Source organism: Lepisma saccharinum, chromosome 26 (genome assembly GCF_977018435.1).
Source record: "Lepisma saccharinum chromosome 26, izLepSacc3.1, whole genome shotgun sequence".
NCBI classification, from domain to species: domain Eukaryota; kingdom Metazoa; phylum Arthropoda; class Insecta; order Zygentoma; family Lepismatidae; genus Lepisma; species Lepisma saccharinum.
In genome coordinates, this window is record NC_139254.1 from 5,257,305 (window position 1) to 5,274,368 (window position 17,064).

General features: G+C 38.1%; 1 protein-coding gene across 7 annotated transcripts in view; it reads left to right on the forward strand.

Moving 5' to 3' along the window:
• Positions 1-17,064, forward strand: part of Stacl (SH3 and cysteine-rich domain-containing protein) — a 908,463-nt gene that overhangs the window by 727,571 nt on the left and 163,828 nt on the right. For all 7 annotated transcript variants that reach the window (XM_083112374.1, XM_083112375.1, XM_083112377.1 and 4 more), the window contains exon 8: positions 10,236-10,347. In XM_083112374.1, coding sequence (XP_082968500.1) covers positions 10,236-10,347 — 112 coding nt within the window. The remainder of the gene's footprint in view (positions 1-10,235; positions 10,348-17,064) is intronic.

Genomic DNA, 17,064 nt, shown 5'->3' on the forward strand with positions numbered 1-17,064 from the left:
GACTGGCAAGAACTTAATGTTATAGGAATGCCTTTTCTGGAATTACAGTTATCTTCGTCATAATATTTTCTACACAAATTTTAAGATAATACTTTTAGAACACATTGGTTTACACGCCAATTTCTGCAATATAAGAGGTGATACGGTATAAAAAGGTACGGTGAGTTTTTAAATTTCCTGCAGTAAATGACAGTTTTCTTCAGTTAATATATATATTGCAAATTTTTGTATTTAGCCTACTTTTACGTCGCTTTTCCGTTCACTTTATTTAACCGCAACGATGAGAACGCATGGTTAATTTATTATTTATCATCTCTAACATCATATTTCTTCCCACTTTCGGCTAATCGCTACAATGAAGATGAATAACTACAAGCTGTATTCGAAGTCGGGGTGCAGGAGTACACTCCCCCCCCCCCACACACACACTACCACCAACTGCACAATCTAAGTATCACCCAACCTGCCATGATAAGAGATGAAATTTTTCTTCTGTCCCATCTTATTTTGAAAACATTCACTTGTCCCATCTCCTTTTATGACACGAGACAGAACATGCCTCGTCTCGTGAGCAACACTAACATTAACAATAGAAGCATCCCCCTAGCTGTCCCCAAAGTCTAGAGCAGTTTGGTTTGCATATATAAGCAGGATAATATTTAGTTTTCGAGGGCTGTACCGTCGAAACGAGGAGTCAAAAAAATAATAATAATAAAAATGTTAAGAAAGTTTTTTTTTGTATTTATAATGATAAGCCTCTGCATACGTTGTTAATTCTATATTTTTCTAGACTTGAGACGAGAACGAGAATTGCCTTCCCAAACCGAGACGGATGTTTATAAATTGAGGCGAGACTGTCAATGAGATATTTACAAATGAACACGAGACAGACATTTACAACTCTCAACGAGAACGAGACCAAGGCTGCCATGTCTCGTCCGATAGGATCCTTAGTGGTGAAGTTGTGAACCAACCAATTAATGCCTTTGGGGGTAACGAGATGAGGCTCCTTTTTTCGCAGTACAAAATTCAAAATAATTATATCGTACCATTTCAGTATGGGATATTGTTATACACATGGGCGTATATATAGTTCACGGGGGGGAAGGATCAACTTTTGGTATGATTAGGGTTGCTTTATTTCGTAAGTGAAAATCCAGGACACTGCTGGGCGGAAGCTTGTTGGAGAGCATGGGGGGAGGGGATGTTGGACCCGACAAAGTTGTGTGTTTGTAGTCACGAAGTATTGATACTTTTCTGTTCATCTTGTGTCACTACGATTTTAAGAACCAAATTTCTTTAATATGATTCGAGGGGGAAAAAATAACTGATTTGATAGTCTCAATGCAGTTTCTTATCGCAGAAATTCCGAAACTATCAGGAAATTGCAGATATTGGTCTGCAGTCCCATCTGGTGTGTGGAATTACCGAAATTTTCTTCCCATCCATATCCCGTCCTATACGTCTCTAATTTAAGAGAATGAAATAAGTCCGAAGGATTTTTTTATGAACAAGCGGATAGAACAAGGAAACTGGTAATTTTAGTGAACCAAAAGAAGAGGGGGGTTGGACCCGTTGAATCCCCCTTAAATACGCCCATGGTTATCATGGCCGTATTTAGAGGGGGGTTTCTAGGGTTCAAACCCCCCCGAAACTTCTGACATGTTGGATTAATGGAACCAATTCTCAATTTTTTTTCGAAGCATCACAAAAATACATGGAGACAATGATGAAACGATCGAGCTAGAATTTTCATACATTTGGAATTCTGAAACTTGAGTGAAACAGGATTTATTCTCAGAATCGTAACCCACCCGCGACCCCTTCATTATCACTTCTGCGGTCATCTTTCCAGTGTTGCTCCTGCGTCACAAGGAATATAGACCGTAGATTCCCTTATGACTGTCCCAATATTTCCTTTCCAGCTTTTAAATTCCCTGTCCGATAAAGTCGAAAATCCCCCTTGATAGGAGTTCAAATCTAGGATCTCCAGTTTTGTAGCGCATTACGTTCGCGATTGAGGTTACAATCCATGCACCAGGCTAAGTTTTTAAAAAGAATAACTGGTTCCACACTTTTCAAAATTCCAAAAATTTAATTTTAAAGTCAAACAACAAAAGCTTTATGACTAAAATTTCCATCTAACTTTTAAAGCTTTCTCTTGAAGGTATCTAAAGTTTAATGACGAAGTATAATAATTGTGCATTTCAGTACACACTGTATGAAACGTAAAAAGAACAAAAAGAAACTTGTGCTGGATATTCACTCATCTGCTGGATTGAGTAAGCCTCCTCAAGGATATAACAATAATATAATAATAATAATAATAATTATTATTATTATTATGGAATAAAATTGTTTTATTATTATGAAATTTTAATTATTATTGTACAATTATTGTTATTATTTCTATTATTCAAATTTCTGGCGACGCCCATGGGAACATTTATGAATGAACCCCCCCCCCCCCGAATTCTTTTCCTGCCTACGGCCATGATGGTTATACACATTATTTCCTTGTAATAATTATACATAAACTAAGTATAGATATGTACTGTGCAACTAATGTAATCTTCTCAGTGTATTTTCTCTTATCTGCACAAAAATATTTGATCATAATTTGCGCAACAGAAATGGAACACAAACTGAAATTGCTTTATGGAAAAGAAAGTTAAATAGGCTTTATAAATAAAGTGAAGAATGTGAAAATTCCTATTTTGCACTACATAGGTTATGGTAAATATCGATAAATATAAGTTTAAAAAATATTTTTGAGTGTCTGGTCAGCAACCAATTTTATAAGCAATATTTTTCGCATGGCCTGAGAACACACGCAGCTGAACCCTTTCATTTATATTGCACGTGAGCAGCACGGATATTTCATAGAAGAATGACCATTACAAAGCATAGCTTTCCTTTCTCCTATCGCTCCTTCTTCCATTATTTAAATCGGTACAGATTTGTAAAACTGCTGCACGTGTTCGCTCACCGTGGGCTACCCATTCGGAACTGGACACTCGAAGCAGACGACAAACGAGCTCTCCCTAAGAAGTGACGTAGTAACATGGCGGCGGCGTGTTTTCAGCGCAACGCTAGCCTCGCAACTTTGGAAGTCTCGTTTCTGACTTAAACTGGACGCAGAGAAACGCGAGAACTTGCAGGGGTCATTTTTCCAGGGTGTAGTTTTTAAAATTGTTGTAAAAAAATTTGAGTGGAAATGTCCATTACAACAATAAGACTAAAGGAGGAGCTGTTAGGTATTTTAGATTTCCGAGAGATGAAAATGCACGAAAACAGTGGATTTCGCTTTGTAGAAGCGTGTGTACTTCACACATATATGTATATTTATGTAAAATGTGGAGCATGCGGAATTCCATTTTAGATGCGAATATAGAGTTTTTAATGCAAATTTGCCTAAATAAATTTGTATTTATTTATTATTATTTAGTTTTTACAGTAATGACTATTTTAAAACCGGTTTCAAGACCAGATAACAATTCCAAAACATATAAAGCTCTGCAGCTTATTCTGAGCTCATTTTGAATTTAATGGGATGGAAAATCAGGAGTTTGTAATATGAAAATTGCCAGCAAAGCTACATGTATTAATTTTAATGCAGGTTGCTATGGGGTGAGGAGCATTCCCCCTCCTGTAATTTGATTCATTCCAAATCAGGAATAATCATTTCCTACCCACTGAATATGAAAATCATATTTTTAAATATATCGTACTTACAGTACAAGAGGTGAGACAAGAAACTCTCCCACCGGTGTGCGGGTCGGAAATTCGGCAAGCGCATGCGCGAACTTCCCTTATCGTGCACACAGGCAGGGTTGCCGAACGTAAATGTTGTGTGAGCACCGAGAAACAACGTGATCGACTTCCTTGTCTTCATTTAAAGTTTGTGTTTGTTTTGTGTGCAGTGTACTTGCTAGCATGGAAGCTTGCAGTTCAGAGAAAGCAAGTAAACTCGGTTAACGGAAAGTAATCCACAGCCAAGGGCGAGAAATTGTACATAATGTCAATGCATTTATGAAAGACGAGGTGGGAGTTGGTATGTCCGAAAAACAGCTGCATAGGAGGGGCTCGCGCATGTGGTGTTTCATTCAGGAGTGTGAGGAGAATTGTAATAGAAAGTAAAGCATGCACTACGTTGAAGAAACACTTTCATACGCCCCATAAAACACAACCTCGCCTAAAAATCAAGAGTGATATAGACGAGTTCGATAAGTGTGTTGGGCACGAATTTTACCTTATGGACGGGGAAAGGCCAGCGTTAGATGGTATCCGAAGGGTTTTGAAACAAAGAATTGAGTTCCAAGGCAGTGTCTGGTGTGATAATACGTGACCTAGAGTTGAAGTGGGAAAAACAGAAAATGATAGACAATTGCTTATAGAAAAGGACGAAATAAGAAGTTTACGTTCATCGTACCTCAAAGCCATAAAAATCTTTCGTCGACAAGGGTGACCCATTGTTTAAGTTGCCGAGACTTATTTTCACAGCTCGACAACAAAGAAAGAAGCTTGGGTTGGGTGGAACCGTGTCTGGCGTCAAAGCACCGGTGTCTAAAGGGCAACGAGTAATTGTTGTACATACATGCTACCGGCGAAGAGGGTTTTGTTCCAGGTGCACTGTTAATGTTCAAATCTGGAAAATCCTCTGGCGATTACCACCATAATATTAATGCCCAAAATTTTGAGAAGTGGCTACGAGAGAAGTTGATCCCAAATTTGACACCAAACAGTGTGGTTGTTGTTGACAACGCCTCATACCATAACGTTCAACAGTTTGGCCCGTATGCACTGCCAACCCTACTTCCGTGCGTTCCTCCCCTACGTATGGCTTGGGCGTCAGGCCGCGAGGAGTTTCTTGTCTTGCCTATTCTGCTATACAGAATTCTACTTCAGTTGAGTTCATTTTAGAGCCCCATAGCTATATATAAAATATCATTAAACTAATTTATGACAGATATGTATCGTATGCAGTGCCCTTTATAAGCCATGTATTCGGTATTTTCTCAGACTTCTAGAAGGTGTTTTACAAGTACTTTTCTATCAAATAAGAAAACTTTGATGTATGTTGACAGCTATATCGTTGTGTTGCCTTTTTTTAAAAAAATACTGAATCCAGATGATTCCCGATCAACTCGGAAGAGATCTAACTTTGCAGAATTTCTAAAACATTTGACATAGTAATTATTTGTAATGTAATTAGCTGTACCTTATCATGCTCTTCAAACGCTGAAAGTACTATCATTGCATATGCTAAACCGAAATCCTTCATATCTCAAAGCAAGCTGTGTGGTTGTATTAAATGCAGATACATACGTGTGTTTTATGGTGACATGTTAATTCCTCGTTTGTATCAAAAAGTGAACTCTAATGTAAGCGAAAGCATGTCGAAGATTTTCACATCTACAAAGAAAATTCAATACACATTCCCACCTCACTCAAAGACTTTGTGAATCCAATCCAAATTGTACCAATAACTACAGCTGAGTGTGAAAGAGGGGTCAGTGCCATGTAGTGTTGCCCACGAGACGAGACTTTGGCCTGTCTCGTCTCGTGGAAATGCTGTGAAATGCTGTCCCGTCTCGAAAATATTCGTTTGTCAAAGGGACACATGATCAATCTCGTCTCGTCTCGAATTTTTAAAAGCCTGTCCCGTCTCGTCCCGTGGGCAACACTAGTGCCATGAACTTTACCTTAACTGATTAGAGAAATCATTTAGAAGTTTTAAACCTGCTATATTCTCAATACTTGTAGACTCCCAGTGCATTGTTTTAATGCAGAAAACTTTGCAACAAAATGGATCAAGTCATAAGCATTACAGTGTTCTTGACAAGCCAAATGGCAAATCATCGAACCTGCAGTGTCTCATTAATTTCGTGCATTCAACTGAATAATGCAATTTTCTTACAGTTTGACTTTAGAATTTAACTTGAAATGGTGTTATGTTTATGTTGCATTCAATATCAAAATTAGATTTTCATCAATTTATGTCCAATTCTAAGCATATCTAATTCATACGTAAATCCTCCCTTCCTGATAAAATCACAAATCGCACCCTGTTTTAAAGTCTAGGAAATATCGCTGATCCATTTCAACTAGGAATGATATCGAGATGAGACAAATGTATCACCACTCAAACTTTCACAACGTATATATGTCATTAAAGCAAAATCTTTTCTTAATAACGTTTTTCTGCTTTACATTTTGTTCGACGCTGCGAAACATTTCATCCTGAATTGATGAAACCGGGCAGCACAGGCTCGCAATTGTCACTAATGGATTAACTTTTCAATTACAATAAACAAAATAAACGACTTATTTGGAATATGAACAAGATATACGTTTTGTATGTCTGAAAAAGACACACTAATTTAAATTTAGTTTAAGAAAATTCTTCAAATGTGATACCAAAGTCTTGAACAAGATCGTCTCAGACATCAAGTATCGTCTCGTTTTGATTTAGCACAGATTTATTTCAGTCTCTTCTCCAAATTTGAGACTTTTCTTGTCTCTTACCATCTCTATTTTCAAAAAATCTCTTAATATATAGGTTTAAGTACAGTTTTCCGAACACCCTCTGACAAAGTTATAAAAATAATCGGTGAGGTATATTGTACCCCCGAAATTGATCTGTCGTGTCGCATCTCGAAAACAAGACGAGGCAGGAATTCGTTTCGGAAAATTCCATTTGAAAAATTCAAAATGAAAGAAGGTCAGTCATAATGCTCTTCTGATGCAGATTTATATCTTCGAATCGACGCGAACACTTGTTTACAAAACATGCACCCCCCTTATACGAAGGGAATTCGTCTGCAGCGTGATTTTCTGAAAGTCAACTTTAACTCATTCCATCGTTCCACACACATTTTGAATAATTTTCATCTCCTTAAAAAGATTTCTAAACACACAGATCAATGAACTAACTAGTAGCAAGCACAATGTAGTACATGTAGAATAAGTCTACAACGGTTTGAATTCCTGTGGTAAGGACAATAATGCTTACAACTTATATTTTTTGTATTGAGCAATTAGAAAATACTAGGTTCTTTTAACAGTAGCATATTGTATCTGAGAGGGGTACAAGTGGTACAACTAGAATCTTCGATTTAGGGGGTACACTAACCCCTTCAAAAATTTAGGGGTGCAATGTACCCCTGTACCCCCCGTTCCTGCGCCACTGTTCTTATGAGTTTGATTCTATGTTAAGAAGGATTACGTCAGCCCTTGTGCTTGTACGTGTGGCACTGTAATGTTGTTTGTGTACTTTATAAAATTTGTGTTAAACTAAAAAGAAATTGCAGTACAAACTTACACTAGAAATAATGTAACTAAACATTTGGCGTTTAGGAAATATCGTTTACAAGAAAGAAAAAAAACTGCACTATATAAAATTTTATATTTATATTCTTCATTCTTCATTAAAGAAAATATTCAATTTAGATTTTTGTTGTTTCATTGATACTTTTTCCAACTAACGAACTGTATCTTGGATGACTACCGTGACTACCTCCCTATGTACTATATTTAATGTTCTTTACTACTTTTCACAAACACTGATATGGGTATATTAAACTAACTAAAATTAGTAACAATGACACTGAAGGATCTTATAATGTGTTTTAACACGTTACATTTTAGGAATTTAAATATGTAGGCTTCGTTTTAAATTTACGTATCATCAGACAATATATCATTTAGTAAATGCAAGTCGTGTCTAGTGAGTTACAAAAGTTCGAATATCGGGTAAAGCATTTCTGTTACTTGCCTTTCCGAAATATTGAAGAAAAAGCAACAGCCATGGTGAAAATGCGAAAATATTAACACAATGTCCAAACACTTACAAGGATCAATGCAACATGTGTTAACTTGAGGTACAGAGGAAAAAACGACTAAATTAGCTACAGGTTTTCTTCCGTATGCTCCTCCCCTACGCTCTATTCATTCCTACTTTTACTGGCTTCGTGCACAAAGAAATAAACACCAGTCCTTTTAAGCAGTAAATAAGGTTTTAAACCTTTCCGGAAAACTTCATTCAATGAAAAAGAACCCCTGCTATGTGATTTCTACCCGCTGGCTGCGACATTTGCTCACCAGATGACGTAATGCGTTGGAAGGGACGAAAGTCGTCCGCCGGATGAGCCAACCTACTACTCTTAGAACCATGATTGCAGGATAAGGAACGTACGAACCAAGAAATTTAAACCAGATGCCGTATTTTCTTTCCAACTAGTACAGAAAAATAGTACCCCTCCCCTCTTTTTTATCCCGCCGATAATTAATAGCCGTGCAAACATTATTCGGAGAAAATGTTCTCTCTCATTGTTGTGCGGGTACGGAAAGAAAATTGTGAAAAAAAGTGAGTTGCCAATTATCAATTAGTTTCCACAAATGTGTAAATCTGGGCCAATAATAAATTAAACTTAGGATAATTGCAATGAACCTCAAGAAATTTTCAGTATTTTCCCACTACATTCTTCGGTTAAAGGGATTCTGACTTCATTTAGTACCCCATCCCCACCCTAGTAGATCTTCCCTGGAAGATACTGACTTCCCATAGAATGATAAATTCAAAAGAACTGTTGTTCATATTTTTGGCTTTACTGGAGATATTTCTGCATTTTACTAACATATATCATACTAATTATATATCAATCTACTATTTCTACACGTATATACAAAATAAAAATGGATGTATGCGTGTATGTATGTTTGTGCCAGCATAACTCTCGAACGCCTGGGGCAATTTCAACCAAACTTGGTACACATACACTTGCAACCTGGAAAGAAATACTGTGGTGGTAAGGCACCCCTAGCTAGCACTCCTAGGGGTGTGGGTGGGAAGGGGGTGGCATGTAAAAATAATCAAAAACTACCTATATTAATGTGGGCTCCATAGTTTTCGGGGTCGCTAAGATGAATAGTTACACTCCCAATTCCGTTCAACTTCAATTTCATCACCTATCGGCATGGGGGGGTGAGAGGGGGTGAAAAATAAAATGTCAAAAATTACCTAGATTAGTGTCGAATGCATAGTTTTCGGAGTCGCTAAGCTAATTGGTGACATTAACGATGACCCAACTTGGTACACATATGACTTACAATCTGGAAAGAAATACTGTGGGGGTAAGACATCCCTGGCACCCCTAGGAGTGGGGGTGGGAAGGGGTGACATGTAAAAATAATCTAAAACAACTGATATTAGTGTGGAATCCATAGTTGTCGGGGTCGCTAAGATGAATAGTGACACTCCCAATGTCGTTCAACTTCAAGACACCCCTTGCACCCGTAGGGGTGGGGGTGGGAAGGGGGTGACATGTAAAGCAACCGATATTACTTTGGAATTCATAGTTTTCGGGGTCGCTAAGATGAATAGTGACACTCCCAATGCAATTTAACTCTAAGACACAGCTGGCAGCCCTAGGGGTGGGGGTGGGAAGGAGGTGACATGTAAAAATAATCGAAAACGACCGATATTAGTGTGGAATACAAAGTTTCGGGGTCGCTAAGATCAATAGTGACACTCTCAAGTTCATTATACACTATAGTTAGAATTCATTATTTTCCTGTCTAATAGAAGATTGGGATAAATAAATACCCGGGCAACGCCGGGTAATGAGTAAGAAATAAAATATAATCTCAATATAAGTCAAACTAATCCCTCTTTATTCCGTGGTGACTTCTTACCTCGTCAGCCTCCCCAAGTCTCCTCCATTATTTAATCTTCATCGTCTTGAAATTCTCCTTTCCAACATCTTCATATTATTTTCTCATAACGTTCTCCATACTGTATTCTCTCCTCCTTTACTCGTCTAACCACCTCGGTCACCGAGCCCGTAAAGTAGTCGACATTCCTTCTAACCACCAAAGTACCAGGTTCGAGTCTCGTCCTGTCGTCCTGAGTATGGATGTTTTGTGAGTGTCCCTTCATCAATTTCATCGAATCATCTCTCCTCCTCTTCGTCGCGATCGTGGCAGAAAAGCAACACTGAATAACACAAATGCTTGTCTAACTATAGTGGCCTGCATTGGATCCCTCCGATTATATATTAATGAAATTAGTCCATAATATGCCATACATATTTTTTCTACTTATTTTACATACTAATATGTTCTTGTCTAGAATAATATTTTATGCTCCCATTGTAATGGATGTGTATTTTATGTTCTTGGTTACTTTTCCTTAGGCTGTTTATTTCATATATTTTGTTGTTTTTCCTTTACAGGAGCCTGGAGTCGAGTCTGTACAATAAGGCCAACGAGCTGCAAGAAGACATCAGCCTGAAGCGCTTCGACTTGAGAGTCGCCCAGATCCACTTGGCTGCTGTGCGGGCACAGGTAGGTGGCGTTCCCGTTTGTTTTGGTCTTATACAGTATGTAACATTGTTATTCGTACACATAGAATTTCCGAGGAAAAAATTTCATATCTACTAGTAAATATAATCATTTTCACATGTACCTGGAAATTAATGTTAATGAAGGTTTCAGCAACAAATGTCAATAAAGATGTATGTTCAAAGTGTATAAACAGAGCATATAATTTGTGTGAAAAGAGAAAAACACGCTGTTTCATGCAACATTGTTATTCGTACAGGCAAGAGTTTCAATCTTCCTCGCATACAGCGCCACCGCTATTCGGGTGATTTCGTGCAGTTTGCAACTTCGTAACAAGTTTGAACATGCAGGCGCGCTCCCCGTCAAGCGGAATGCTGGCGTAGGTATTGTTGTAGGCCTATCGTCTATCTATCAGCGTGTTCGAAATGGGGAAGGTGAAGGAACTTAGTTTCGATCTGAAGGATGTTATTATAAATTTGGCCCTTAGAGGTTATTCGTTAAGAAAAATTGGACAAACAGTCAATGAATCACACTCCACAGTTCAATACATAGTAAACAAATTTAGAGAGGAAGGTTCAACACAGAATGTGCCGAGAAAACCAAAACAGAGACAGTTTAATAAACGTGATGAACGCTTCATTTTAAAAAGAGTGCGAGAAAACCCCCGACTAAGTGTTCCTCAGTTACGACCGTTAGTAGAAAATGTTGCTGGCAAGATGATGTCCGATCAAACTGTCTGACGTGCCTTGTGGAAGCATGGATATAATGGCAGAATACCACGAAAGAAGCCGTATGTAAATAAGGCGAATCACAGGAATAGACTTTCATTCGCGATAGAGCACATCCACAAGAACCAGGAATTTTGGGATAGTGTCATATGGTCAGACGAGTCCAAGATTAATATATACGGGTCAGGTGGGATAAATAGGGTCTGGAAAAAATCAAATAAAGACAATGATCACATGAACACAGTTCCAACAGTTAAACACGGTGGTGGGTCATTACTGATTTGGGGCTGTATGTCGTCCAAAGGTGTTAGTACCATCAAGTTTGTTGATGGTATCATGGATGAATATGTCTATTTGGACATATTGAAGAACAATGTAAAACAGAGTGCCCAAAAAATGGACATGTTGCCTATCTACAGATTCCAACAAGACAATGACAGTAAGCATAAGGCGCGAGTTAACATGAATTGGCTTATATGGAATGTCCCAAACTACTACAAACACCAGCTCAAAGTCCAGACTTAAATCCCATTGAGCATTTATGGGCAAATTTGAAGAGGCGAGTCCATAAAGCAGATGTCAAGTTAAAACAAGAGTTGAAAACTGTTGGGCAAGCCGACTGGAATAAAATAAGCTCTGAAACATGTCGGAGACTGGTTAATTCTATGAAGAACAGGTGTCAAGCAGTAATTAAAGCCAAAGGATACGCATCAAAGTATTGGAACTGTCAATCAATTTGCTTTGAATATACTTTTTTTTATTTTATATTATTAAGTGTACGAATAGAAAAGTTGTTCAAAAAATGGCATGTTTCTCTTTCAGTTTCATTTAATTTATTATTGTCATTGGTTATACAGGATTTGGGTAAGATATTATGTTCCTAATGATATTAGTTATTGAATTGTAAAGAAACAATTTCAAAAGAGTGTAATTCCTGTCAGATATTAAAGCATTTTCTTTGAAAATCCGTGTGTACGAATAAGAATGTTACATACTGTATGTGTTTCATTATGTCCCTTGCGGCTACAGGACATTTCTAGATTGGATTGCCAGGCTAGCCAGCCAGCCTACAGTCTCCGGCCGGCTTTTCCCTCCGAGTCAGTGTTGCCAACTTAGCTCTCTTGGAGCCAGACCTGGCTCTTTCGTGCACTCGTTTGCCTGTGAACTGGGGCGCCCGCCCCCGTGCCTCATTATAATATGAAAAACTCAATATGCTGACCAAGGCAGAAATTTATTTTATTATAAAGCATAATCTAAACGTAAAGTTTCAACCTTCTATCAAGGACTTCTTCAGACTCTGCACCAAGTACAAATGTAACAAGGTACATAACAGGACGATATATATATATATATATATATATATATATATATATATATATATATATATATATATATATACAAACATTACTCCCCTCCAAGCTATCAAGTAAGATCAAGAGTCCAACCACATTCTAGATGGAAGAAAATATGTTTAGCCTTTCAGGTGAAATTACAGTTGGCAAGCGAAAGCCACCTGCTAGAATGTTCCAGAACAACTTTCTAATAGTCTGGAGGGGAGTAATGTTTGTGTGTGTATATATCGTCCTGTTTTGTACCTTGTTACATTTGTACTTGGTGCAGAGTCTGAAGACCTTGCTAGAAGGTTGAAACGTTACGTTTAGTTTATGTTTTATAATAAAATAAATTTCTGCCTTGGTCTGCATATTGAGTTTTTCATATCATGGAAACAAGGCTTAATGGTGTTATAACTCATTATAATACCATCACACATAGACCAACTTTTGCCATGATTATACATTTTGCACGTGACGTAATATTGTTATATTGGAATATCAAACTTCCGATGGAATAGAAAATGGTATCAACGGGAAGAGGGCAGTTTGAAGAAGTGATTGCCCAGTAGAAAAGTCGAAACTCCCATTTGATTATCCGTAACTTGATGTTGAAGTTGATTCCCCATAAGGAATACATGGGATTCCGAAAATTCTTATTCGTCATATTTTTTACAGGTCGTATCTAGCTTAATATTCAACTTTCAAAAACGCTTCGACCTGCCACATGTGGAGAAATTCATACTCTCTTGTACACCCACGTTTTTCTTCAGTAGCATTGCCCATTCCGACGATATTAAAATAAATGCACAAATGGTGCGTAACTATATCTCCTGGCCTTAATGCGTTTGCGCAGAAAGGAAAGCGTGCTGTGGGAGGAGCTTCTTTTGCTACGCGCATCATGGGAGAGTTAATATATTAGTGTGATCAGCAGTGGTATGGGCAAAAGAACGAAACGCGTTTTGTGGGAAGTCTTTTCCTACGTCAAGCGACTATACCCTGTTCCGGTTATCTCTGGAGCAAGCGAACGAAAACAAGTCTCTGCTCAGGTAATGTCGCGAGACGGGTCCACCAATGAACACGTGAGAGGGAATGGGATTGCGTGGAGGGGGAAAGCGACTGCAGCTACCAGCGTGTACGGTTTCGTTCTGCCACTAGATCCTCCCCCACCACTCCTCTTCTGCAGCTATGTGCGGCCTTGGTCCACAGCTTCCCGGATAGAGGAACGTTCTGTCTGACGTCACAAACATGAGCGTCGCCAGAATCGTTTGTAGGGTATATCAATATCATGCAAATGATCTTGATATGGGAGCCATTTGTCAAAAAAAAATACTTATACTTCAATAAAAGGCAATTACATAATTTTTTCTTTACGGCAATTAGAAATTAAACTTCGTTATCTTCTTACATGTGGTTATCTTCTTAATTTTAAATAAAAACCTAAATTCTATAAAAAAGATCAAGATAATAACTTATTTCTACCACGGTAAAACATTCAGAAACAATAACGAAAAATGATACAAAGATGCTCATAATTCTAGAACCATCTGTTGTTCACCATAGCAAACCAGATCTCAACATAGTATGAATTTTTTTTAATGTATTTTGCTTTCGAATTATTCAATACTAAGATAGAATCAGACAATATTGTCAAAGAACCATTCAAATTTGCTATTATAAAACTTTGTAAAATTATGTCAGCCTGTATTGATTCTGGAAAGAAAATATCAATAACGAACGAGGTGGAAAAATTATCATCACCACCACTAGAAAATAGATGGCAAAGGCCTAAAATCAGAAAATCTGTACGTAATTTATTATTTCTTTATCCCAGGTTGTGTATGCGTTTTGCCGAATGCATATAACGTGTGATATGCAGATATTTCGCATCAAGTGCTTGATGAACGTTATAAGGTGATAAAACTTCAATAGTAGAAATAATAATAATGCTTTTGATTGTTATTTTACAACAAAAATTATTATAAATCAAAGAAATACATCAATTTCATTTCAAATTTATTATTATTGTTATCATTATCATTATATCATTGGGGAAACTCTTCCACTCGACCCATAACTGTTATCAATTTTATTATTATTATTATTATTATTATTATTTACATTTCATGCGGTGAGTGTACTATTCTATTCTATTTTATGACTAACTTTTACACACAAAAAATAGTGAAAACTGTGGAACAATTGTTCTTTGAATTAAATAGCACAATATGAAAACCTAAGCTGTTTCCTGTATTTTATAGATTTTCATTTCGACATAACGCAGGTATTACTTTCGTTTTTCTGTTCCAGTAACTAACTTAACATGATTTCCGTTATCTATCTTCTATCTATATAAAAATGGATGTATGTGTGTGTGTGTGGGTGTGTATGTAACTTTGTTCCGGCATAACTCTCGAACGCCTGGAGCAATTTCAACCAAACTTGGGACACGTATCACTTGCAATTTGGAAATAAATACTGTGGGGGTAAGACACCCCTATGGGTGGGGTGGAAAGCTGTGACAAGTAAAAATTATCGGGAACCACCGATATTAAATTTCGCACAGGCATCCGTGAGACTATGCAATCCGCACAACGATAGTGTTTCTCGGGTTGTCTAACATTCAGGCTGTGTTGCGAATGGAAGCCATAGTTTTCGTGACACTCCCAATGCGGTTCAACTCCAAGAGGGGGTGAAAAATAAAACGCCACAAATGACCTAGATTAGTGTCGAATCCATAGTTTTCGGAGTCGCTAAGCTAATTGCTGACAGCTAGTAATCAGCTAGTTAAAGATAAAAATAACAGGCTTTCTGTTTGTTTCTTAACTTGAAGATGGCAATTTACAGTGGTACCGGATGTTGACTGACCGGTTCGACTCTCCATCACGGCGCCCATGGTCACAAACCACACCCTCGATATGTATGTAGGCGTAGGGCGCCGTAACTGTTTTCGCAGAACAGAGGAAGGTAATGTTGCATTTGCGGGAACCTCATTACGCCGTGGTTTGAGAGTCTCGAATACCGCCAGGACATCGCTTTCGTCTTATTTGCATTGTAGCTGGTGGCTTCTCTTGACTGTAATGGATTTCTTGTGTATGGGAAATCCAATTGATTTGCGAGAGACAGTCCAGATGCTGGCCAGAAGTCCGATGGGGAAAACTACACCAGCAGAAAACCACACTGGAAACACCACCTGATTGCAGAACTAAACACGTATATAGAAATCGAAATATTATTCCCCTTTTAATGGATTTTTTACAAAAAATTTGTAAAGGTAAAGTTCCCCTTGGATATAGCACAGTACCATGAAGGCACATTTAGGGGATGTGGTAGGAGGGCCCCACACATTCTCGATATCGGCCATTTTAGATGTGATGTGATTAGCACCACGCTCATTCCGCCTTCACACACAGGTGCCCATCGATTTGAGGCTGGGTGAGCCCCAGAGCCGCTTTATGCAGGGACAAGGCCGGCAAAATTCCGATCTTCGATCAACCACCCCGGGAATCGAACCCGGGTCTCCCGCGTGGCAATCAGACGCCTTATCGTCTAGACCACCGCGTTATTATTATTATCCCACCTCACTCTTTGTTCCTTGAGGCTGCCGTCATCCGTGGCGGAGTGGCGCGCTACAACGCCAGAGGTACTAGGTACTAGACAATAACTACAGAAAGGAAAACAATACATATATTATTTTGCCTTTTGTACATGATTATACAGGGTGTTTCATAAAGGACTTTACAACTTCGTAATTATATATAAATTTATTCACACGCCTCACAGAGCTGCTTTTGGTGTCATTTTGTAGCAAAATACATCAAGTTTTGACTCACGTAAAAGCTTAGATTCGAATCACACCACCGCTAGTGCTAGCGACAGTTGTACCAAAATAGCTTCCTTCACTGGTTTCCAGTGAGTGTTTGCAGAGTTTGCAAATTCACATCCAGCAAGACGGCGCACCGCCGCACTACCTCAACGACGTCCGGGATGTCCTCAGTAACCGCTTTCTAAATCAGTGGATAGGTCGAGGTGGGCCGATTGCATGGCCACCTCGTTCACCAGACCTGACACCTCTTGATTTTTTCTTCTGGGGATTTATCAAGGATAAAGTTTCCAGACCACCCCTACCTGCTACACTCGCTGATCTCAGAGCAAGAATCTACGCTGCAGTTGAGGAAGTTACACCTGACATGCTGCAGAGGGTTTGGCAAGAAATCGACTTCAGATGGGATGTCTGCCAAATTACCAATGGAAGTCAGATTGAACCATAGTAACTTATAGGGTAAAAACTTGATGTATTTTGCTACAAAATGACACCAAAACCAGCTCAGTAAGTCGTGTGAATAAATTTATATTAAATTACAAAGTGGTATAGTCCGTTATGTAACACCCTACTGACTTGAAACTTCAATTTCTATTTAGTCTTAAAGGCATTTATCTGCAGATTGATTGCAATGTTACATATATTCTTTTTAATATTTATATTTATATATTCTCTTTTCTCTATTCTATATTTTTTCTACATTAGGTATACTAATTTACCATTTCTCTATTTACATTTTTTTAAAAAAAGAACATTATTTATCTTGTGGCTAATTAATTATCCATTTACATCGGATGCTGCCATCTGCACTCAACTTTTTGAAACTCTCTTTTTCCTT